The following is a 24650-nucleotide window of genomic DNA, read 5'->3' as shown; positions in this document are numbered from 1 at the left end:
TTTATTTGAGCATAAGCTTTCGTGAGCTACAGCTCACTTCATCGGAGCTGTAGCTCACGAAAGCTTATGCTCAAATAAATTGGTTAGTCTCTAAGGTGCCACAAGTCCTCCTTTTCTTTCTGCGGATACAGACTAACACGGCTGCTACTCTGAAACCTGTATACAAGCTATCACTTTTGTCTTACCTAATACATAACATAATGGGCAAATCAGAAAAGACCCAAAACAGGGGTGGTTCAAGCTTTGGGTCCTATTTTTCTTGAATCATCAAGTCCGGAGGGAAAAGGGGTAATTCAGATAAAAGGTTCCAGTGCTGTCCACCCTCTTCTATTAATATGTGAGTTCACTTTGCATGCCAGCTAATGCAATCTTCATCATGATCCCTCCTCACGACACTTGGATCACTTCCTCTACATCCCTCTAAGGAAAAGGAACCACTCTAAGAGACCTTTTAAAAAAAACCTAAAGGCACAAAAGAAAATCCTTTCCCCCAAACAAAATTTGTAGATGAAGTCAAAATGACAGCAGGTCACCTGCAAATTTTTTTTTAAACACCAAGTCTTTGTTTAACAACCAGGATTGGGGCTCAGTCCTACAAGCCCTTAAGTAAGCAGTCCCATTGAATTCAGCTGGACTACTTGTGTGAATAAAGGCTTACTGGGATGAGTCCTTGTTTTGAGGGGAGACGAACAGGCTGAACAATCTGGACCAATTCCTGAAGTCCTCCTTCAGACAAATCTCCCACTGAAGTCAGTTCTTGTGTCTATCACTGCACAGGCATAAAGTATGGAGAACAACTTGGCCCTTTGAGACTTTGATGTGACCTTGACTTCTGGGAGATGACCCTTTGATTCTGACTGTGATTAAAACCATGCCACTGTAGCCCAAACCACTGCAAAACTGTGCTAGCAACAACCCTGATCTGTGTGGATGCCGCTACCACAGTTTCAGCAGAGTGTGTGAAGAAGGATTTTGAAAATAACCTAGTTATCCCTTTGCTACAATTAGAAATGGGTCAAAGGGCTCTTGTATGATGAGAGTAAAACTAGAGCTGTTCACGCCTCCCTCTCACTCCCCAGTGTGTACATTCTGTCATCTTTCCCTGCTTTCTGGATTAGAGACCCCAAGCGGGAGATCCCAAGATGTGAGACTTGCCTCTGCGACTTCACATCACAATGGAAGAGAGTTTAGCAGCTTGCAGTTTTCTCTCACACTGCTGCAAATGGCCCCCACCATCCCTGCTAAATGCTTGCTCCAATATTTCAACTTCAGATTGGATCACGGTGTTCAGATATATACGATGTATTTATACAGCACAGCTGGTCTGTCAGAGGTCACATAATTTGGCAGCCATCCCAGCGCTTAAAAATTAATTTTTCCTTATTAATACAACTGGGGGTCCCACAGGATAGGATCCCAGCCTTATCTGAACCTGACAGCTTCCTAAACCCTGTGAAGGATGCTTTCTCCTCTAAGGCTATCCGTGATACAAGGCCACTGTGTCCTGGAACCCAACTGCACTAGATCCGGTTAGGAAGCCAATCCAATGGCCCGTGCAAAGTGACATATTGTTGAAGTGGGGGAAAGCCACCTTCTTCAGCACAGCTTCCCAGAACGGAACTAGTTTGCTTTCTGATCTCAGCCCCTTTAGCCTGGCACAATGTACCTAAAGCATAGAGTAAATAATCGGAGGAGGGAAAGCCGGGAGATGGAGATGGAAAGTGTCTTCTAGAGCCCTCTGGGGAAAAGCATGTCTGCCTGCTACAGCAGACGCCACAAACAATGATAATTCTGTGCCAGAAAAAAGTTAGAAAAACAAATACTCCCTTGACATGGGTTATAGTCCCTCACTGAGCACATACTCATATGTTTTAATGAAGCTCCTGGCAATTGCCGGATTCCTAGTCTAAAAATCCTTTCTCTCCCAGTAAGTTTTCTGTTAACAGCATAACAGGATTTTAAAAGGCAAAGCAATGAGTGTTTGTGTGCCGCCCACGTATGTGTGCATGCAAGTGGGTTGTTGGTTCTGCTAGATTACAGAAGTCATTTCTAAAAATACCAGCTTTTAGGAAAATATTTGAAAGTCTTTACAAGTGAGCATTGCTCAGAGTTGCATAAACATCATCTGAATCACTCTGTTCTTGGGTCACTCAAAACCTTTACTTTCTTATTTGATTGCTTTTGTAACTAGCTGAGGGGAGATGAAAAACACAGACATCCAACCATTAGATTTATCTTTCCAGGGTCTCCAACCCACTCCCTACATAGTTATCTTAGTCTTTGCTTTACTACAAACAAATTGGCAGCTGCACTGTTTATCTCTTACAGTAAAAATGACTGCAAGAGGTTTTTTTCTGTGTGGATTATCATATTATTGTCTATTAAAAAATCTCTCCCCTCTCTATTTACATCCCTTGGGGGAGCTTAAAGAGGGACTTTCATAATGGGGGTAAGCTTTCAAATACACCAGACTTCCAATATAAATCCATCCACCTCTGACATGTTTTTCTTACCATGTTTGCTAATTACTAAAACTACTTGTATATAAATCAGCGTGTGTGCCCTGTCACAGTTTATTTTCTCTTATTGGATTACACAATGATGTCATATTCCAGTATTTGTGATATCACAACCATTTCCTTGACAACAAAAAGTCTGATGTCAAACAGGATGAGAACTTCATTGCAAATGCAAACAGCACCGGAGGCTGGATTGCGGGGAGGAGGAAGGCACTCACCCAAATATTTTTATTGAACTGCATGGCACTAGGGAATGGTAATGGGATACAGAGCCCTTCACCTCTAGGAACCTGATTCTGTATCTACTCAAGGACATGAGGGCACACAGCACCTAACAGAATCAGAGTTGTGTGTGTTGCCAATTCAGCTGTTTTCCAACGTCCCTGTAAATTCAAACACCCCTCTGATTTCAATTGTTTCATCGAACAAAGGCGTCCCCCACAACGTCCCCTTTCAGACTTTGACAAAACCCTTTTCCCACAGGTGCCTGCGCTGGCATGGGAGAGTAAAGTAGGTGTAGTTCCAGTAACATCGACTGAATCTCCCAGAGAGCAAAGCCTTCCCATTTTGTAATTTGAAGTGCAAGGCTTGTGGGGCAGAGGGTGGGATGAAGCAGGAGAACTTACAGGCTTGTATCTATGTGTCTCTGTGGCACAATGGGTCAGGGCGTTCAACTGATAAGCTCCCAGGGTGGGAGGGATAGCTCAGTGGTTTGAGTATTGGCCTGCTAAATCCAGGATTGTGAGTTCAATACTTGAGGGGGGCCCTTTAGGGATCTGGGGCAAAAATTGGGGATTGGTCCTGCTTTGAGCAGGGGGTTGGACTAGATGACTTCCTGAGGTCCCTTCCAACCCTGGTATTCTATGATCCTAACTTGCAGGAGAGGCCTGTGGATTTCTTCACAAGACCTTTTTTAAGAAAAACAACTGTCTTTTAGTGCCATCTGGTCCATAACAAAGGCAATAAATGTCTTCTTTAGGAGCATTGTTATGAAACTCCAGGGATAAATCTGCTCTGACAGAGATGTCCAGGAAAGGGATGAACTCAGTTAGGGGCAGACCTCTAAAATCCCCACCAGGGCATCATTTGAGCTTCTTTGTGGCATATATGGTATGAGTTAAATTGAGATTCTCAAACTGTGGGCTGGGACCCAATTTTAATGGGGTCACCAGGGTTGCCTTAGACTTGCTGGGGCCAGGAGCTAAAGCCCAAGCCCAAACACCTGGGACCGAAGCCCAAGTCCCGGGCCGTGGGGCTCAGGCTGCAGGCCCTCTGCTTGAGGCTGAAGCCTTCTGTCTTTGGTTTTGACCCCACCACCAGGGAAAGTGGGGCTCAAGCTTTGGCTTTGGACCCCCCCCCCCCACCTGGGGTGGTGGGTTTGGGTGGGCTCAGGCTTCAGTCCCCTCCCCTGCACCCACTTCCCCCCCGGGGTCATGTAGTAATTTTTGTTGTCAGAAGGGGGTCGCGATGCAATGAAGTTTGAGAACCCCGAGTGAGTTAGATGGTCCTATAGCTGGAGGAAGGGGGGCCCTCTAATAGGGAGGGTGTAAGTGTACATTTGCCCTCTAGTAGAGGCTGGGTGTGGTTTTTCCCTCTAACGGCTTGTCCTGAGACGGGGGGAAAAGAACCCACTACTTATAATCAGCTACGGCTTCCTTTCAGCGGACAAGCCTGTCGTTTTGGAGCTGAAGGGCAGTTTTCCGGCGCCACCGCTGCAAGTGTGCATGTCAGTACTTCTGCCCGCTCCCTGAGCCACATACACTCTTGACACTCAGCCTAGTTCCTCAGTGGACAGCTGCCCACGTCATCGCCCCGCTAAGGGGCAGGCCCTTCAGAAAGGCCAAGGGCTGTGAACTCCCACACACCAGTGTTCCGTCTGGCTCAGGCCCGGGCAGTGAAGGCCGGTGCCTACCTTTCAGGAGCACTAAATTCACGGGAAAAAAAAGATTCTTAAATAATAGCAAAACAAACCCCAACGGGACTGTTCTCGTCCAATCCCTTGGGGATAAATGATCTAGTTTCCTCTGCCAGGGCACTTCCCCTTAAGGGAGCAAGGCCTAGTGCACCCGCAGACCAGCCACGGCTCTGCTGCCCCCAAACCAGGCTCTGGCTCTTTGGTGCCGGTGCAGAACCGCAGTTCAGCCCAGCTCCGGCCAACGGGGGCTTTACTCACAGCTCTGATGTCCCCTATTACCTGACGCTGGTTTTAGGGAGGAATCCGGCCCCTGAAATGAAGCATTAGCCAGAATTTCCTCCTCACCTGGGAAAAGCAACAACCTCCCCAGGCTCATCTGCAACTAAAATCACCTGCGGCGGAGCGAATTCTCACTCTCTGACACCGGGGGGGGGGGGGGAGACATATGCAACCCCCCCCGATGCAGGCAGCCCCTCCAGAGAGCCCGGACCAGAACCGGCCGGTGGCAGGGCGCGGCGGAAGCCGGCAGAGACTCCCTCCAGTCAATGGGCGTCTCTGGCTGCGCGGTCTCGCCTCCGGCTTGGACTGGCACGGCCGGCCCCGCCTTTCTCTCTGCTCCCCCGGCCCAGGCAGATCGGTGCCGAGGCTGCCCGTGCACACGAGAGCAGCGGCGGCAGCGGCAGGGGGAGGGAGACGCTAGCACCAGGGACCAGAAAGTCCTGCCCCGCTGGAGGAATGGGGACGGGGGGTGCTGCTCCGTTGCTAAGCCGTCCCCCCTCCACTCCAACACTTGTCAGTCCCTATAGCCCCCCCCCCCCCCCCGCGCTCTGCACAACCGAGGCGGCATTGGAGAGGCTGGGGGGGGGGGGGGGGACGCGCTTTAGCCGGATCCCCCACCCCTCGGAGCTGGTTTGAGTGTAAACCCCATTACAAGGGTTTCACGTGAAAGTTTCTCCCCTGCTGCCTAGCGCGCTGGGTCTGTTCCTGCCACGCCGCTGGGCCCGGAGCCGGCAGGGAGAGGTGAAGGAGGAACATGGCAGCAGGCGGACCCTGGGCGCAGGAGGTGTCACCACCAACAGGTCTACAGGAGGCAGGCGCCCTCCGCTGCGGCCCCGATCCTGCTTCGCGGTGGATTGGCTGGCAGCAGGATCCGGCCCCAGCCGAGGGAGAGGCCCCCGGGCCCGCCCGGCTTTCGGTGCGCGGCCCCCCGGCCGGGGGAAGGCGCAGAAGGGTCTCCGAGCTGCCCTCGGTGCGTTTGTGTGACGTGCACCGCCCAGGGCACATTGCACGCTGCATTTCTGCCCGGCTGAGCTCCCTGACAGCCCAGGGGCAGGGCGGAGCGCTTCGGGGCACCCCGCCGCCCCCCAGCATGCAGCCCGAGCCCGGCTGCAATTCCACATCCAAACCCCTGGCACCATTTTTACCTTAGCCGGACTTTGGCACCCCCACAGAAGGTGCCAGGGTGTTTCCGGGCTTCCCAACGCCAGGCACTTGTTCTGAATGACAATCCCCCGGGGGGATCCGCAGTGACAGGACCCGCAGACTGGGGTGGCACGAATGAAATAATGATGTTCACTGACATATAGCGGGGAGGGGGGGGGTGATGCTAGCTTAGCCTCGGCTCACCCCGCCTCCCGGCTGTTAGCTAGTGGCTTCCAGGAGTTGCACATATTTTAATAACCACGATAAACAGTAGGCCATGTGAGGTTTGTGTATTTATTTTTGCGGTGGTTCCTCCCCTCCCTCCCGGCCTGATCTGTCTTATCAGGGTTTCACTCCCAGCCCAGCGGTTAATGAGCTGGAAAGGGCTCTGTCAGATCTCCGGCGGAGTCATGAAGCCGAGCGGGTTTAGTGTGCCCTTCACCAGGGAGGAGGGATTTCGCCAGCCACACTCCAGTCTCTCCAAGGCTGTTTTGCGCAACCCAAAATGTATTTACCGATTGTCAGAATTAAACAGTGGCTTGGAATTTGATCGGAGTCTCTTCGTTTCCCTTATCTCAACACAGTTTGTCCTCAACCCTCCACTCCTCTCCCCCCCCCCAATTGTTTTTCTCTTTTGGCAACTGCTTAGGACCGAATTCCATCAAGAAAAGTTTCTGACCACTTCAGAGGGCTCCTTAGACCCCTGAGGTCTGCACTGTTTGTTTTCTTAATAAAAATGTATATGGACTAGCTCCTCTTTCTCTGGAAACACAGACACTGAAAGGGGGTGGGGGGGAGAGAAACATCCCCAGTTGCTCCAGAGCGGGACATTTTATTAGACAGTAGGCACAAAATGACCTGCTAACAGCCATGTGGGTGGGGTTGTTGTTTTTTTTTGAAACCGCCACCCCGGCTTAAGAACACACAAACTTGGCTTTCCTGCCTTGCCCATTCAAACCTAATTTAATTAGACTTGGTAAATGTATCTCCAACCGAGTGGCTATAAATTATTTATGCCTTTCTAGCCGGGCTGGGGGGGGGGGAAGAGGGAACAAAAACCACCAGGGAGATATGTTCTGCTTCAAACCATTTTTTTAAAAAAAAATCTCTCCCGAAAACTGTAATGCAAAGGCTTTGTCGTGTTTGTTTGTTTGTTTTTTAAAAAAAACCTTTTGATTTATTCCATCTGTGACATCTGAACACAGCCAAAGCCTGTCTCCGTGTGAGTGTGTTTCAAAACATAGACACCCAGACCTCACCACACTGCATCCCGGGAGGGGAAAGTTGTGTTTCCCGCAAGGGGAGAGAGTCCTGGCTCTCGCGAAGCAAACCTGCCGTTGAATTGTGTACCAAGGGGAAGACCTCGCCGGCAGGCTTTCCAAGGCAAATGAGTAACGCGCGCAGCTGAGGAAATTAACTTTCGTGCGTCTTACCTGCTTCGCCCAGCACTCCGGATCCAGCCAAGCACAGAGCTAAAAATCCCCAAACGAGAGGCAATGTATCCATTTTTAGCGGGGTGGGTGGTGGTGGTGGTGGTGGTGGGAGGGGGGTGTTTCTCCCCCGCTGGCTTTGCTAGGGGCTTTCCTCGGGAACTGGAAGTCCCGCTGGTCTTCACCCCGCACCTTAGAATTCCCTCGGCAAATGTCTCGGGTTGTCTTTCGCTTCTCCTCCTCCTCCTCCTCCTCCTCCGTGCCTTGGCGTCCTGCCTTGCCCCCGCTCCGCTGCCGTGCACAGCCCCACTCGCAGGAGCAGAAGCCCGGGAACTCCTTCAGTGCCGGCGCGAGGGACGCCGGCCGCTGCTTCCCCTCCGCCCCCCAAAATCCAGTCTACCAACCGCGCGTGCCTGCAGCGCGCGTGTGGGGGTGCGCGCGTGTTTGCGCTCCACAGCCCCTCAGCGTGTCATTCCCGTGAAGGTACCATCGCCCCCCACGCTTCCCGAGAGCCGGCGGCAGGAACGACTCGCCCGGGGCATCGCCCCGCCCCGCCCCGGGGCTGGCGGCTCCCGCCGCGGCGTGGCGGTGGCCGGGGCGCCGGGCAGGGGCAGAGGCTGGCGGACACGCCGGACCGGGTGGTTCACGCGCGGCTGGCCGGGCCGCCGCGAGTCGTGGGCGCGCGTGTCCTCCTCCCCCCGTGCACACGCGCGCACACACACGGGGACACACACACACACACACACGCGCGCACCCCCCCTCCGCGTCTCTCCCTGGAGAGGTTGCGGCGCGCGGCGCGGGGAGCCTGCCTGTGCCTCCCGCCCGGCTCCTCGCAGCCTTTTCAGGCCGCCGCGCCCGCATGTCAGAGCCGGGAGGCAGAGCTATCCGATCACACGCTCGCCCAGGGCCCGCCCCTTCTGGGTGCCCCCCCCCGGAAAGCGGCCACCCGGCTGGCACCCAGCTCCCAGCCCGGCTCCAGCCGCCCCGCCCCAGGGCCACGCCAGCCGGGTCCCCCCTCTCGGCCCCCACGCCCCACTCAAGCAGGGGGTGCGCGTGTGTTGCCGACAGCTAACCAGGACCTGGCCCCTAGTGGACATCACAGCTTCCTCCAAACACCTAATCCAACCCCCTGGGCTCCCCGTGCGCCCCTCCCGCCCACGGGCAGCACCAGGCTGGGGCCATACTCGCTAGAAGATAAGAGCCCTGGCTCAGACCAAAGGTCCATCCAGCCCAGCATCCTGGCTCCCGCCAGTGGCCAGTGCCAGGTGCTTCAGAGGGAAGGACTCCAACAGGGCAGTTATCAAGCGATCCACCCCTGCCCTCCAGTCCCAGCCCCTGGCCCTCAGAGGCTTCGGGACAGCCAGAGCATGGGGTTGCATCCCTGACCATCAGGGCTAATAGCCATTGATGGACCTGTCCGCCACTCTTCAACCTTGCCAGCAAAATCAATACCTACAGAACCTCCAGGCTGAGACCGAGCTTGGCACATTTTAGCCCCCCAAAGGAGAATTCTTCACAAAGATGTGGGCAGATGTAGTGGCTGCTTTGATGTAACCTCAGCTATACCCAAGGTTAGCAGGCACCAATACAATCCTGCCGCAGATGACCAGGTCAACGTCCAAAGAAAGGAACTGTCAGCAGCCTTGAATTCATCGGACATTCTGATTCAAATCAAGCCAAAACACTCAGAAGTTCATTATACTTTTCCTTATGCCATGAAAGAAAAAAAAACGTTGCGTTGGCTGCTAAATAATCACAAAATTAAAATACTTATTTTTCATAATGATCAGGAAAGCATTAATTGATGGTTAGATTTTTTTAATAACTATGCATGCTGATGTGTAAATGTTATTTTGGAATTAAACATTTTTGTGGGAGTTTAGCTAGGTATAAAATGGTACTGTTCCTGCAAGGGGAAACAAAAACAAAAAACCAGAAAGAAGCCAGTTGGAAAAGAGGACAAACAAAGACCTGAAGAAACTTTTATCCTGATGATAGCAGAGTCACACATGTTCCAAGAAGCAGACAATTTATGCCAACTAACTATTTTTAAAGCAAGATGCAAAAAAAAAAAAAAAAAAAAAAAAATGTTTAAACAGAGCCCCCAGCTAATGGTTTTTGAAACACTTCAGCTGCACCTTTGTATTTTAGGATGAGCTTGTGGGTTCCAAGTTGTCTTACTTCAATAAACATTCATTATTGCATTATCACAAAGGCTGTAAATAGCCAAAATGAATAAAATAATGACACAACACCGGGGATAGCCTTGCTTTTGGTGTGACTCCATGCAAAAGTAGGACACAGAAAAAATGTCAGATGGGGAAGCATCAGGACAAGAATTTCTTATGCCCCTGGGCAATTCTGAGGGCAAATTGCTTCCTCTCTACATCTGCTGCTGGAGGGGGAAATCCAGTGCTTCCATAACATAAGAAACCAAGTGACTGCTTCCTTTGCCTATGCTTAAGGCCAGCCATACATAATACAAATTAAATAACACTGAGAAAATACAAACTCTCTTCCTCATCCCATATACATTATATCACATAGGTGGCAATGATAGCTACATGAAGAATCCCATTCATTCTACAGGTTTCAGAGCAGCAGCCACGTTAGTCTGTATTCTACAGTTGTTCAATTGCTGTTATTTCACACCTTTGACTGCTTCACCTGCATTCTGCTCCCTGATCTCCAGCAGGACTTTAATATTCCAAACTTCAGAGCAACTTTTAAAGTCATCTTTAGAAAAGAAAAAAAAAAAAAAAAAAAAGGATGCCACAAAAGTCAATTTCACTTCTGCCTCTTGAGGAGGTGGGGTACCTCCGCCTACAGAAGCAGCTCTGCTGTTGGCATAGGTAGTGTCTTCATTAAGTGCTACAGTGGCACAGCTGTACGGGTGCCCTTGCAATGCTGAAAGTGTAGACAAGCCCTGAGAGCTGGAATTTCAGGCTAAGAGTACAAAGTTAGAGTGAACCCAAAAGTCATGACCCCTGATATGCAGAAAAGCTATTTGTAGAGTCGTTTAAACAGTCTAGGCTATATTTGCTAACACTCAGAGGTTTGTATATGGTAATTTAAGGTAACCTCAGTTTACCTGAGGCAGATGGACTGAAAAATAGCAAAACGCTCCAATTATAAAAAAAGTTGGTCACTAAAAGGCAATAGAAACAAATACACAATGGAGGGGGGGTGGGTATAAAAGTTTCATCGGAATTTGTTTGGGGTGATGGGCATAATTTACTTGAGTTCCACCACTTAAAATTTATGTGTAATTTTATCAATTCATGCCAATAGAATCTTTACAACACAATGTGCACACACATACACAAATAGGGACTGGTTCCATTATCATGGAAATCAATGAGGCCCTGATCCTTAACGCCAGGTGCCTAACTCTCAGGTTTAGGCACCAAAGTCCCACTTATAGGCTCCATTGCCATGCACAAGACTCCTGCCAAACCCTATACATACCTAAACTGACTCAGTGCCTATGTTCCTGCAGTGAAAGTTCTCTCAGAGCCCAAGTTTCTGTTTCTGGGTTTGTGCACTGCTGCCTCTCGCTAGATGTTTGGACACCTATCTGCCACCTAAGCCCCAGAGCGATTCACAAACCCAGGGAAGACAGGTGTTCACTCACCTATCTTGTGGGGCCCAATCTGGGAGACATGCTCAAAGACCACCCACTCAGGGCTGGTCTACACTACTGCTTAAGTTGATGCAACTTTTGGCGCTCAGGGGTGTGAAAAAGACCCCCTGAGCGACATAAGTTACATTGGCTTAAGTGCTGTCCACACCGGCACTATGTTGACAGGAGATGCTCTCCCACAGCGGTGCAGTTGCACCAATGTAGCACTGTAGTGTAGACTTGCCCTCCGTCGGGTCCTCTTGGAAATCCAGCCAGAGGAGGAGCTGCTGTCACCACCCAGTGGGATGTAGGAGACTCACATTCAATGCCCCCCCTCTGCCTGTTCGGGAGAAGCAATTTGAATAGGGGCTCTCCCACCTCTCAGGAGGCTGCTCTAACCAATGAGCTAGAGGATAGTCTGATATGGGGCTCCCTCAATTGCTCCTGTTGAAGCTGTTCCACTGTGGATAAATAATGGAAAAGTAATTGAAGCAGGGGGACTAGACTTACAGTCTCCTACCTCCTGGAGGGGTGCCCTAACCACAGGCCTATATTGCCATTCTCTTGCTTTCTCTCTGGCCCAATGACTGCTCCTCTTTGGATAAATATTTAAATAGTTATTGGGCCTGAGAGAGATACCTAAGTCCCTTTGTGGGTCTAGGCATGAGAGTCTTTCCATTGACACCAATGGGTGCTGGACTGGGTCCACTTGGTACAGCATCTGTAATGAGTGTTATTCAGTGCTTGTTTCTTCTGTGTGTTTTGATGCCTCATTTTGAGTCTTCATCTGAGGCCTGATCAAATTCCCATTGAAGCCAATGAAAAGATTCCCATTTACTTTAGCGGGAGCAGAACTAGTTCCCATCCTTTTTGTATTTCCAGTTTGAAAATATGTGACTATTATTTACTACTTGCTAATGGTTAGATGACTAGCAAACTAGCAAAGTGTGATTTTAGTATATAAATAGTTCTCACAAACCACAACAAAGATATCAGAGTGTTACAAATATCCACAGAATGAATCATTCCTCTCTTGAGATGTGTATCAAAAGAGCATAGAAAAAGGAAAGGTTACCAAGCCTTCATCAGAGAGAAAGCTGACTTTGCTTTGGCCCTGATCTTGCAGAGTTACAGTATGTGAGCAAAATTCCCATTGATTTCATTGGGTGTTTTATCTGGCTAGGGTTTGTTGTCTGATTGGGTTCTTTACAGTCTAAGGGAAAGCTACATTTGTAAATGAGTTTTCGCTGTAGTAGCACTCTTCTGCCACTGAGTAAGAGAAGATGATAAACGTAAGTAAGAAAACATCAATCATCAAATCTGAAGTTACCTGCTGCTCCCTAGAGATTTCTCCCAACCACTTTTCAGTACCTCTACATGGACACTACACACCAGTGTCAAGGGTTTAATATCATCCCTGGAAGTATCCTCTCCAGAATGTGCTATTTCCACTAAAGGCAGAATTAGAATACCAATCAGCATTGTCCAATGTAGTAATTCCTTTAAACTCCACTTTCCGCTATGTGGAATACTGCGTGCAGATGTGGTTGCCTCATCTCAAAAAATTGGAATTGGAAAAGGTTCAGAAAAAGACAACAAAAATGATTAGGGGTAAGGAACGGCTTCCAGATGAGGAGAGATGAATAAGATGGGGGCTTTTCAGCTTAGAAAAAAGATGACTATGCTAAAGGTCTATAAAATCATGACTGGTGTGGAGAAAGTAAATAAGGAAGTGTTGTTTACTCCTTCTCAAAATACAAGAACTAGGGGGGTCACCAAATGAAATTAATAGGTAGCAGGTTTAAAACAAACAAAAGGAAGTATTTTTTCACACAATGCACAGTCAACCTGTGGAACTCCTTGCCAGAGGATGTTGTGAAGGCCAAGACTATAACAAGGTTCAAAAAAGAACTAGATAAATTCATGGATGATAGGTCTATCAATGGCTATTAGCCAGGTTGGGCAGGGATGGTGTCCCCAGCCTCTGTTTGCCAGAAGCTGGGAATGGGCAACAGGGGATGGATCACTTGATGATTACCTGTTCTGTTCATTCCCTCTGAGGCACCTGGCATCGGCCACTGTCTGAAGACAGGATACTGGGCTGGATGGACCTTTTGTCTGACCCAGTGTGGCCATTCTTATGTTCTTATGTGACTTCAGGAGATGAAGACAACCAAGTTGGTGGCATCTACCAGTTTGGAGTTAGGGCAGGGGTGGGTCAAATATTAGCTTTGGATCAAAACCACTGGGAGCTTTGCCATTGATTCCTGCACAATACGGGACCAGGCCCTTTGAAGGTACCTACTTTGAGATGAAGCTGTATAGTCCTAACATGGATTTAAAGATTAGAAGGGACCACAGACCATCTAGTCTGCCCTCCTGTGTATCACTTGCCAATAGTTATTCACAACAATGAGCATGACTCCGTGGAAGATTTAGGGCTGGATTTTGCAAGCTCTCCAACATGTAGAACCCCCTTTACTTCAACGGCAGCTCTGCTCATAGAAGGCTCTTAGCATCAGGCTCATTATGCCATTTCCCTGGAGTTTTAAGGCTCAGCAAGTATTCACCAGACGCAGTGGGCATAGCAACATTTTTCCCATATTTGTCCATAAGAAACATCCACAAAACCTCACTGAAAATGAGACAATATGTAATTTAATTGTACTTTAATATATCATTTATTGTACCATCTGCATTAGATTTGGTTGAAAGAATTTCACAGACGAAGTGTTGGTTACAGTTTAGATGTAATGGAATTCTCTCCCTCCCACTCCTCTGCAGCTGAGAACATTGGCTTCCTCAAATATTGACTCTTCCTCATTTTTTCTGCTCCTGGCCTACGGGCTAATATAGGCAGGATTTCCCTGGCACTCGTTAGCTTTGCCCTTTCCCCTAATTAGCCCATCTTTTCAAAGCAGCCATCCAATCACTTTTTTCTTTTTTTTGATTGGTGCCGCAGCTTTCTCCTTGACTGATGCCATGTCACTCCATGAACCGGCCAACAGGAGGTAAGATAGGAAATTTTCAGCCTTACCTTAACACTTCTCTTCACATTTATTAAAAAAATTAGTCGAAGGTGTGTCATGTATTTTTATACCACTCTCAGGGCCTCAGAGCAGTGGGACAAAACAGATTCTTTCCACTGTTCTACCAGGACGTATTTCCATCAGACACTTGACAATATTGCAACGCAAACAAACAAAATGGCAGGGCTGAAACACTGTTAGAATTGAGAATAAAGACTGATACCTGGGCCTGCATGAGAATATAAACAGAGATTGCGCCAATAGCAAGAGAGAGACGATTCAAAGGTTCTGGGGCCACATAGCCTAGCAGTTAGAGCACATGACGAGGTCAGGAGGCCTGCGTTCTCTTGCTGACTCACTGTGACGTTAGGCCTGGAACTTAAGCTGTCTGTGCCTCAATTCTCTCTCTCGAAAATAACGCTTCCCTACCTTTGTAAAGCACTTTGAGGTCCACAGATGAAAAGCGCTATACAAGTGCAAAATATTAAGTACTACTGTTAGTCTATCCGATCTATGACTATGTCTCAATTTATGGCCACAAATAATAATTAACCAAGTGACCTATGAGTATGAACTTAAATAGGGTCAAAATCTCATTTGGGACGTTGTACTCCTAGATATATAGAGACCAACTCCAATACAATTTGGGAACTAGTTTTTCTAAGTTAGCAATCTGGTTATTGTTTCATTGCCAGCGCAATTCGCTGCTAATTTGAGTCTGAAAATAGTGATTGAAAGGGTAGGGCTGGGGACGTTGACCTTTTGCTACTGAAGATGCTTCAGGGGGGGGTCAACTCGCACGCACTTTAGTCATTAGTTCTCAGTCTTCCTTCCAATATTTACTCCTACACAGTTTACTAAGATGCCAGTCAAACTTCAGACTTTGTGGCTGGGGTTGAGCCTCCTCCTCCCCTGCTCACTTTGTAATTAACAAAGTTACTTGTCTGGAGAGGATAGTCTTACTTTTTGCTTCCCTGCCTTTATTGTGTTTAAACTAAAATCGAATGCATGCATTTCCCACCCCTATTCACATTCATCATCATTACCCATATTAGGCATTGCTCTGTTTTTCCTTCTAGCATTGAGCTGTAATGTACCTGGGAACCATCAGGGGGCAGCTGTGACCAAAAAAGAACACAGCCAGAGAAAACAAAGGGGAAAGGAAAAGAAGAGACTAAGGAGGAAATTAAGGAAATACTGAGGCAAATCAGGAAAGACATGAAAGAGGAAAATAAGGAAAGAAAATATAAGGAGAGCAAAAAATGAAGAAAGCAGAAAAGGGAGCTGAAAAAAAAGAGAAACCCCAACAAGGGAATGGGAAAATGAACCAATAAAAAGAAATGTGAAAGAGAATAAAGAAAACGCACTAATAGAGTTAAAATACATAATCGGATTAGCAGAGGAAATGATTCATCCTTGCTCTAGGAGATGTATCTCTCTCTCTGAGAGAACTTTAAACCCCGAGGTTCTACTCTGAGCCCGGCTGTTCAAAGCCTGCTCTGAACTGGTGTGCATGGCAAGGGTTTGTGATACTAGAGGAAAAAAGCTGCATCTTCAGAGTTAATAAAAAAGCTTTCAGACTTCGGCAAGCTGACTACATTAGGCTGTGAATAGAAAGGTGCCATATTATTTCTCAATACGGCAGCACTGTGAAAGGAGGGAATGGATTTCTTTTGAAGCAGCTACAGTATAATCCAGGGCTTTCGGGTGTACTTCAGCCAAATGCACTCTCCTGGTTTCAGCAGGTTAACTTCATTAAAGGCTCCATCCACTGCTTTCTTGTTTGATGGGGTCCCCACTGGGTGGGTGCATTAGGCAGCAACAACCCCCAGTGGGATGATTGTAAGTTGATGGTTTGCAGGGGAAGTGGAATGAAGAGGGAACGCAGATGTAGGGGCTGGCTCCTCCGCTACCGTAATAGCGAGCAAGGACCTGGCGCTACACTGATGGTTAGAGCGGTCACGGAACCAAAACCCCAAAGGGAAGTTTGGGGCTGGATCTGAACTTTCCTGCTGCCCCCAATCTCTTTGTGATGAACAGTCAAAGTGGTTACAGCCTTTCTTTAGTTCCCCTTTCTCTGTATAGCAGCTGGTGCCAGGAAGCGATGTTTATCCCCCGGTGACTTTTTTCTGCAGATAATGGGACTGGGGTTTCCCTTCTGGATTCTGAATTCCCCAATTCCCTTAAAGAGGGGACATCTGAGTTTTCCCAACCAAGGGCTGCAGAGGCATCTTGCCAGGAGCCCAAGGACCACATTAAGGGCCTAATCCAAAGCCTACTGAGGTCAATGGCAAGGCTCCCAATAATGTCACCAGACTTTGGATTGGGCCCTTATTTGCAGGAAATGATGTATGTAGCAGAGATTTTCCTCAGTAATGGGGAAGGGTGACTTGCAGAGACTCGACTACTGATTCGACTCTGACTCACACCCAAGTAGTTCCATTGCCCGGTGTTGGTGGCCTTGACGTGGCCTTGACTTTCTTCCACCACTGTAACTCAGGTGTAGCTAACTAACTCCCTTGAAATCAGAATTACCCCAGCATGACAGAGGAGAATTGGGACCCACATATCCAGCCTTTAAGTGGATCCAAGATGGCGCATTGCCTGCATCTCCACAGACAGCACCTCTGTTTTAACAATGAGTAAGGTCACGACATACAACCTGCCTCAGAAAAATCCACCGTATGTTTTGGCCCAGAACAATCTCAAACCAAGATCTATTGACACAGTGCATCCAAGAGGATCTGAACACCGTCATTACCAGGAGGTGCTGGAGATGGATTGGTCATGTGCTTTGGATGGAAATTGATTCCATCACCAGAATAGCAATAAGATGGACACCTGAAGGCAAGGGAAAATGAGGCCGCCCGAAAACAACATGGCGAAGAGATGTGGAAGCCGAGCTGAAAAACCTGGGGCACAGCTGGGGAAACCATTGAAAGACTTGCCAGAAACAGACAGGAGTGGAGGAGCTTTGTCACTGCCCTAAACACCAGAGGCATCATGGGAACATGACGAAGTTCACTAGCCATGTTGCAGTGTTTGATGGGCCTCACCTTATCCCCTCCTGCCTGTGAACAACCAGAGACTGACTCTGCTCCTAGTAGTGTCAATGGCAAAACTTCCACATAGTGAATTGAACAGGAGCCAGATTGGGCACTCAGTCAGCTACAGTCACAAACTAAGGGCCTGATCCAAAGCCCATTGAAGTCAAGGGGGGTGGGGGGGGTGCCATCCATTGATGTCATTGAGATTTGGGGCAGACTCAAAGGGGTCAGACCTGCAAACACTACGAAGCATAGAGCTGGTCACTGTAAGCAAAGCTACCTCTTTAATCACCTCCAAATCCCTCCTCAAAACTCTCCCTTGCTCTGATGCCTACTCAAAACTTGATAATAGTTCAGCTGCTGGTGTGCCGAGCCCAGTGCTATCATGCTGACCAATATTGTCTCATTGTTCCTTGTGTTCCCTCATCTGCCTGGCTCCATCTGTCATCTCTTGTCTTGTACTTAGACTGTAAATCTCTTGGGGCTGGGACTGTCTTTTTGTTCCTTGTTTGTATAGAGCCTAGCACAATGGGGTCTGGGTCCATGACTGGGGCCTCTAGGTGCTACAATAATAGAAATAATAAATAAATCCTAATTATAAGCCACGCCATTGATTTCAGCGGGGCCGTTCACGGGTATAAGCACCATACATGGGTAGTAAGTGCTGGTGCAGAACTGGTCCCTAACTGTACAGTGTTACAGGGGGGCTTGCTAGCAATCCCATTCTCACACCTCTTTAAAACACATGCATTCCTAAACCACATTATCACAGGGTCACTTCAACTCCCTCCTGCCTGAAACTTGGCAAACAAATTCTCAGCCAGAAGCAATTTCTTCTTTCTTATAAACAAAATGTCATTACCATTATTTTGGCACTTGGTTTGATAGATCCTGGCAAGAAAATGCATGTGTATATTTAAAGATGTTTTTTTTTTCTTATCATGTTTTAGCTTTTGACCTCTCCTCTCCTCTAATATTCATGCCCATTCTGCAGTGTATTCTCTTTGAGATGCAGTCACATAGCTCTCACAGCCACAAATGGGATTATATACACCCCTCTAGAAGATAATGCCCTCTTCTGGACCATTAGGATAAGGGATCTTTTAGCTTTGGGTTTCTTTATATGATTTTTGAAAAAATATTTCATTTGCTCCCTATATTATTATTTGTATGACAGTAGCGCCTCAATAAAGGTTGGGATTGTGCTAGGCACTGTACCAACACCAAATAAAAGACAATCCCAAAGAGTTTACCATCTAAATAGACCAGATAGAAACTAATAGCCAGCCAAAACATATGTGACACGTATACTTATACTTGCAACGTTTACGTAGATTGCAAACTCCTGGGGCAGGGGCTGTCTTTCTGTTATGTGTGTGCAGTGCCGAGCACATATGGGGCCTTAATCTCAGCTGAGGCCACAATACAAACAACAAGAACAACAGGGGAAATGTATAGAATGTTATTTATTTATTGTGTCACAGGGTACGGCTACACAGGGGATAAAAAACCTGGGGCTGGCCTGGGTCAGCTGACTCGGGCTCGCAGAGGTCAGGCTCCAGGGCTGAAAAAAATTGCTGTGTAGAGAAGTCCGAGCCTGAACCTCTACACAGAAATTTTGCCGCGCCGGAACCTGAGCCCTGCAGCGCGAGTCAGCTGATCCGGGCCCAATGCATCTATGCTGTGGGTCTTTTATCCCTGTGTAGACGTACTAGGCACTTTCCAGCTACTCAAGGAGGGATGGCCCATGCCCTGAGAACCTCACAATCTAAGAACCGGTTAGTTTAGAGTCACAGGATGATCAGATTACCTAATCTGACCTCCTGTATATTCCAGGCCACTAAACACCCCCCAGCCACCCCCAGAGCAAACCCAACAACCAGAGTCAGAGCCAAGCATTACTGCCCTCAGTAGAGTCAGCTACTGTGTGCCACAGGCAGAGAACAGGAGGCCCCAAGGTGCAAACGGATTTGCTTTCCTTCCAGCCATGTTTTTTAATTTCTCTAAACTAACCCTTTCCCCTCTGTCTACATGCCGCATCCAGCCTGCAAATATCAGATTTAAGAGCTTTCCATCCACTGGACTGAATGCTGTGCTGTTTGGAGACAAGTTTTCATCCTTAGTGCTGCCACAGGTGGAAAAGGTACAAGGAAAGCAGTGACTCCCAAAGGAAGCTGTCCATATGCCAGCTGACATAAACCAGCAAACCAAAGCCCTGGTCTACACTAGGACTTTAGGTCGAATTTAGCAGCATTAAATTGATGTAAACCTGCACCCGTCCACATGATGAAGCCCTTTATTTCGACTTAAAGGGCTCTTAAAATCCATTTCCTTACTCCACCCCTGACAAGTGGATTAGCGCTTAAATCGGCCTTGCTGGCTCGAATTTGGGGTACTGTGGACACAATTCGACGGTATTGGCCTCCGGGAGATATCCCAGAGTGCTCCATTGTGACCGCTCTGGACAACACTCTCAACTCAGATGCACGATTGTTTGCCATTGCTCTGACGCAGGGAGGGGCGACTGAGGACACGGCTTACAGGGTTGGCTTCAGGGAGCTAAAATCAACAAAGGGGGTGGCTTTACATCAAGGAGTATTTCAGGCAGGACTTCACGGAGGGTTCCAATAAGAAATGGTGCACCTAAGTTATTGTTCTTATTGGAACAAGGAGGTTAGCCTGGCCTCTGATTGATACATGGCTAGATTTACCTCGCTGCACCTTCTCTGTGAGTGACTGCAGTGTGACCTAGAGGAATGAGTCCCCTAGACAGGGGAGGGGGGGAAAGCAAATGAGTACAAAACAAGTCTGGTCTATTTCTTGTTTTGATCCACTCCGTCTATCTTTTACATCTTTGGCTGGCAGCAGACGGTGCAGAAGGACTGCATGCCATCCACATCTCATGGCTGCTCGGCAGAAGATGGTACAGTACGACTGCTAGCAATCCGTATCGCCTGCCTGCTCACCATAAGATGGTTCAATAGGACTGACTGCAGGACTAAAGAGAATGACCTGGTCAAGTCACTCCAAATTTAGTCCCTGCGCCCATGTCTGCCCAGGCGCTCCCAGCCGACGTGGCCAGGAGCACCTCATACACGACGAGGACGGCTACCAGTCGTATTACACCATCTGCTGCCAGAAGGCAATGGGTTGCTGCTACTGTCTAGCAATGCCGTACCGCGTCTGCCCGCACCCAGGAGACATAGGATGACGGTTACCTGAGCGGGCTCCATGCTTGCCGTGGTATGGGGTCTGCACAGGTAATTCAGGAAAAAAGGCGCAAAACGATTGTCTGCCCTTCCTTTCACGGAGAGATGGAGGGAGGGAAGGGGAGCCTGACGATATGTACCCAGAACCACCCGCGGCAATGTTTTAGCCCCATCAGGCATTGGGATCTCAACCCAGAATTCCAATGGGCAGCGGAGACTGCGGGAACTGTGGGATAGCCACCCACAGTGCAATGCTCCGGAAGTCGACGCTTGCCTCGGTACTGTGGAAGCACTCCGCCGAGTTAATGCACTTAATGCACTTAGAGCATTTTCTGTGGGGACACACACACTCGAATATATAAAACCGATTTCTAAAAAAAACGACTTCTATAAATTCGACCTTATTCCGTAGTGTAGACAGACCCAAAGAAAGGCCCTTCACACCATTGGTAAAGGAGGGGTGGTGATGGGGAAGAGGGCAAATCAGCCAGGTTTCAAGTTATAGCTAGCATGGGCCTGAACCAAAACCTGAGCTCCAACCTTCTTCCTTCCCCCCAGCAGGTGTTGGGAAAGTTTGGTCCTACATTTGGGGCTGACCTCAGCAGCCTGAACCTGCATATTACACCGGTAATTGCATGTTACATCAACTCCATGCTGTGGTCTGACATGAGACAGCTCTGATGTATCACAGTAAAGGTTGCCCTCGTAAGAGTTTCTCTGACAAGTGCAAGCCCCTTCAATCAGGCCCCAAATATTATGCCCCACCCACACAAAGAGACTTCATCCCTGACCAGCCCCACATTTTGCCTGCTTTCCTGCTCCCCATCTCGGAGGCCCTGAGACCTCACCCCCCTTTGGTCAAGGTGGACGTTATGTGGCTCCCAGTCACTGCTGCTCTTTAATCACTGCTGAGTGGTTCCTTCACCCCCAGAAGTGAATGTGCACCGTCTCTTAACATGCCGAACCCTGGCCCATGTTATGCCATTGATTTTTCTGCAGAACTTCTCATTGAGGTTAATGGTGAAGCCTGTTTAACTCTCAATGGTGTGATATGGCTCCCAGGCACCAAGAGCTATGTCATACTGGACTTAATGCACAGTTCCCTGGGGCACTGGGATTGGGAACCACACCTGTCTATCTTTATAGCACAGAACAAGCAGGCTGCCCCTTGAATGTTATTTTATCATAGGCCCAATATTTTCCAACCCAAGTGCCTAAAGCTGACTCCAATGGGAACTGCAGGCATTCGGCCCATCTGAAATTCAGGCCACTTAAATAAGTGTCTTAATGTGGATTTAGGGGCCCAGTTTTTGGAACCTATGCTTTAAAATGTTGCCCGTGAGTGCTTGGAACTTGTAAACAAAAATAAAATAAAATTACAACTAAGGGAGAAAGGGCACATTGAGAGGAAGGAAGCTAAAGCACTGGGCTGGGAACCAGGAGAGCTGTGTTTAATGGCCAAGACTCCATGAGTGACTTGGGCATGTCACCGGGGGCCCAGCCCAATTGAAATCAATCAGCTTTGGATTGGTCCCTTAGTCTCTCAGTTCCCCATCTGTACACTAGGGGTAATAATACTTTCTCTCTCACCTGTTGTCTGTCTTTATTAGACGGGCAGCTCCTAATGTCAGGGACTGTCTCTTATTCTATTGCCTGTACAGCGCCTAGCTCAGGTGCTACCATAAGACAGATAATAGCAATTGTAGTGTCTTCTTCGTGCCTCATCTCTCCCTCTGAGATGTTCCATGAGTCAGCCACAGCTGTAATGCATTCAGAACTCGGTCGCTCTGACCGCATCTGGAGGGGGCGGTTCTGTGAACCTCGCTATCAAGGAGATACCGAGCAAAGTTAGTATGAAACTCAGTGTCTTGTGAGTGTGTGCAAGTTTGATGGTAACCGTGGGGATCATTATCATCAGAGAGACTGAGGAATGGCAGCTTTTAGTTAAACAAATGAAAAGTGGTATTTGGTCTCTTTTGCCACATTGCAATAGCAGTGAATAAAGGCTTTTAAATGTTTTTTACAACGGCCATTTCGTAGGTTTTCTGCCTCACAATAGTCTCTGCAGTTCTGACTGGGAAGTTGTTGCAAAAGCTCTTTGTTTTTAACTCTCCTATTGAAATAATGCACTTTAATTGCTTCATTCCTGACGTTTTTGTTGTGGTGGAAAATTTAGGAAGTGTGTTGAGGGGTGGATTGTAAAGCAGCAGCAGCTGGGAGGGACACCGGGGAGGGGGGTGTAGCGAGAGAAGAGCAGGGTGTCGTGGGTGAATAATGAAAGAGGGGACTTAGACGACACATTAGTTAACCAGTCAGGCGCAAGGGGAAGGAGGTATAGCAGGGAGCTGCAGCACAAGCGTTACGGCCGGAGTGGGCAGCCTGAGTAGCAGGGCAGAGGTTGGGAGGCCGGAGCAGGAAGAGCAAGGAGAGGAAGGCGGGGAGGGGGCGGGACGAAGGAGCTCCAGTGGAAAGGAGCTGACTGGGAGTACTGGCTCTGAGGAGGAAAAGTGGCTAAGGGTGGGGGAGGGGGACCTTCACCCTGGGGCAAACAAAAACCAATAACAGTACAAGGACATTAATTAATGATAGTGAGAAGGTCCATTGCACCTTTCATCTGCAGGGCTCAGAGTGGTTTAGGAGGGTGGGCCAGTCATAGTAATACTGCCATTTTAGAGATGGGGAAACTGAGGCACGGAATCCTTGTATGCACCATGCAGACAGTTATTAGCACTGTCTGGTCAGAACATAGGTCTCCTGACCTCCCTTTAGTAGACCACACTAATCCCTTTTCAAGTTAAAAGCATTTTTTTTCATGTGGTCCCTTTGAGTTTGAACGAGGGGCTTTCTCCCTTCAGAGGTCTTTGGCATTCTCAGGAGGAAGGCATCGCGTAAAGATGCCACGTTCTTATTTATTCTCCTCTGCTTGGTTCCACTATGCAGCCCCCGTTCCTCATCTGTGATACAATAGTGCTGTCACACCTATAGCCCGATGGCTGCACTGTGGAGTTAAACAGGAGGGGAGCGGTGAGAAGCCCCATATTGTAAGCACATGAAAGGTGAACAGACTGGAGTTCAAGCCTAGGACTGAAATATATCTGTGGACTGAATGCTTCCCACAGCAACAAAGTTCCAGTTTAAAATAAGTCCAAAAAATGACTTAAAACCCCAGCCTGCTTCCACTGAAGTCAATGGCAAAATCCCCACTGGCTTCAGTGGGAGCAGAACCAGCCCCTTGTGGATTGATTTATGACTAGCACATGCTGTACCACTTGAAAGCGTATGTGTTTCTTTTTATTTCCATGGATGTTTTAACAATAAAGCAAATGCCTATAGATTTGTGCCTATGAATTATTGTGCTCCTAATGAGAGGAAGAATTACCTGAGCAATGTTTAGATGGTCCTCTGTTGCCAGCACAAATGCAATTGCTTGGTCATTGACTGGCTGAATATTACTGTTTACCCCATTGGTATTTCCATTAAAAATATTGCTAAATGTAACTCAGCTTCTTTGGGGAAGGGGAACACAATCTGTTTCTGCAATTACAGTTGCTAAGGAATGGGAATTGAAGTCATCGTCATATTACTGTAACTCATTACAGCTACTAATTGGACACTCATCTGACAAGCACCTTATTGCTTAACTGGGGGAAAAAGACAATTAGGGACAAAGGAAAATTAAACAACTCTTTATGGCTACAGGTACCAGTGCATAATGTTTTGCATTGTTACCTACTTGGATATTATGAGGCATCAGCTAAGCCTAGCCTTGGGCATTAGCATCTACAGCTCGACTGTATGAGGGAGCTTGCAGAACAAACCCAGGACGAATTTTCAGAGGTCCTGTGGATTCCCAGCAATCACTGACTTCGTTGGGAGCCACTGGATCTCAGCCCCTCTGCAAGACAGGTCCCAGATTGTTTGTGGCTATTGAAAATGCTGTTACCCCTGCCCTCCCTGCCCCAGTAGGGGAGAAACAATCTGCTGTTTTTCTGTAATTGATCAAGCACGAATATCCAACTCTACAGTTTTACAACTAATCACTCTACTTCTAGGGCACGTGTTCTGAGCTGTGCGAGGCACAAGCAGCTGTCATTCCAATGGATATTAATTTATATTGTCTCTCATTCTAGTTCTCTGTACACCGATACACAAAGGGAATGGGATGCCAGCGGGAGCTTTGCATGAAGACATCTGGTTGAAAGGCAGACAGTATCCACACTGGAGAGATTGCACCTGGACTTTCACTTTAAAATCAGTGTAACCAGTTGCTTCCTGTATCTCTGCTTTGTTACATGTATATTTTAGATGCCTCCTCTATCAGTCATTTTGAAATGAGATTCCAGGAAGGAGGAACTTCTGTGCAACATGTAAATAGAAGTCAGAATTTCAGGGTATTGTGTATTTGATCCAAATCGGGGTACAGGGAGTGAGAGGGGGAAGGTGGGGGGAGTGGAGCT

The 24650-nt window shown here is 48.0% G+C and overlaps 1 protein-coding gene across 3 annotated transcripts in view; it reads right to left on the bottom strand.

Moving 5' to 3' along the window:
* Positions 1–7379, bottom strand: part of NRP2 (neuropilin 2) — a 118832-nt gene extending 111453 nt beyond the window's left edge. For all 3 annotated transcript variants that reach the window (XM_077830146.1, XM_077830147.1, XM_077830148.1), the window contains exon 1: positions 7290–7379. In XM_077830146.1, coding sequence (XP_077686272.1) covers positions 7290–7362 — 73 coding nt within the window. In that variant the 5' untranslated portion in view covers positions 7363–7379. The remainder of the gene's footprint in view (positions 1–7289) is intronic.
* Positions 7380–24650: the final 17271 nt, after the last annotated feature.

Source organism: Eretmochelys imbricata, chromosome 11 (genome assembly GCF_965152235.1).
Source record: "Eretmochelys imbricata isolate rEreImb1 chromosome 11, rEreImb1.hap1, whole genome shotgun sequence".
NCBI lineage: Eukaryota > Metazoa > Chordata > Testudines > Cheloniidae > Eretmochelys > Eretmochelys imbricata.
Note: the sequence above shows the minus strand (reverse complement) of the source record. Positions and strands in the feature narration are given on the sequence as shown.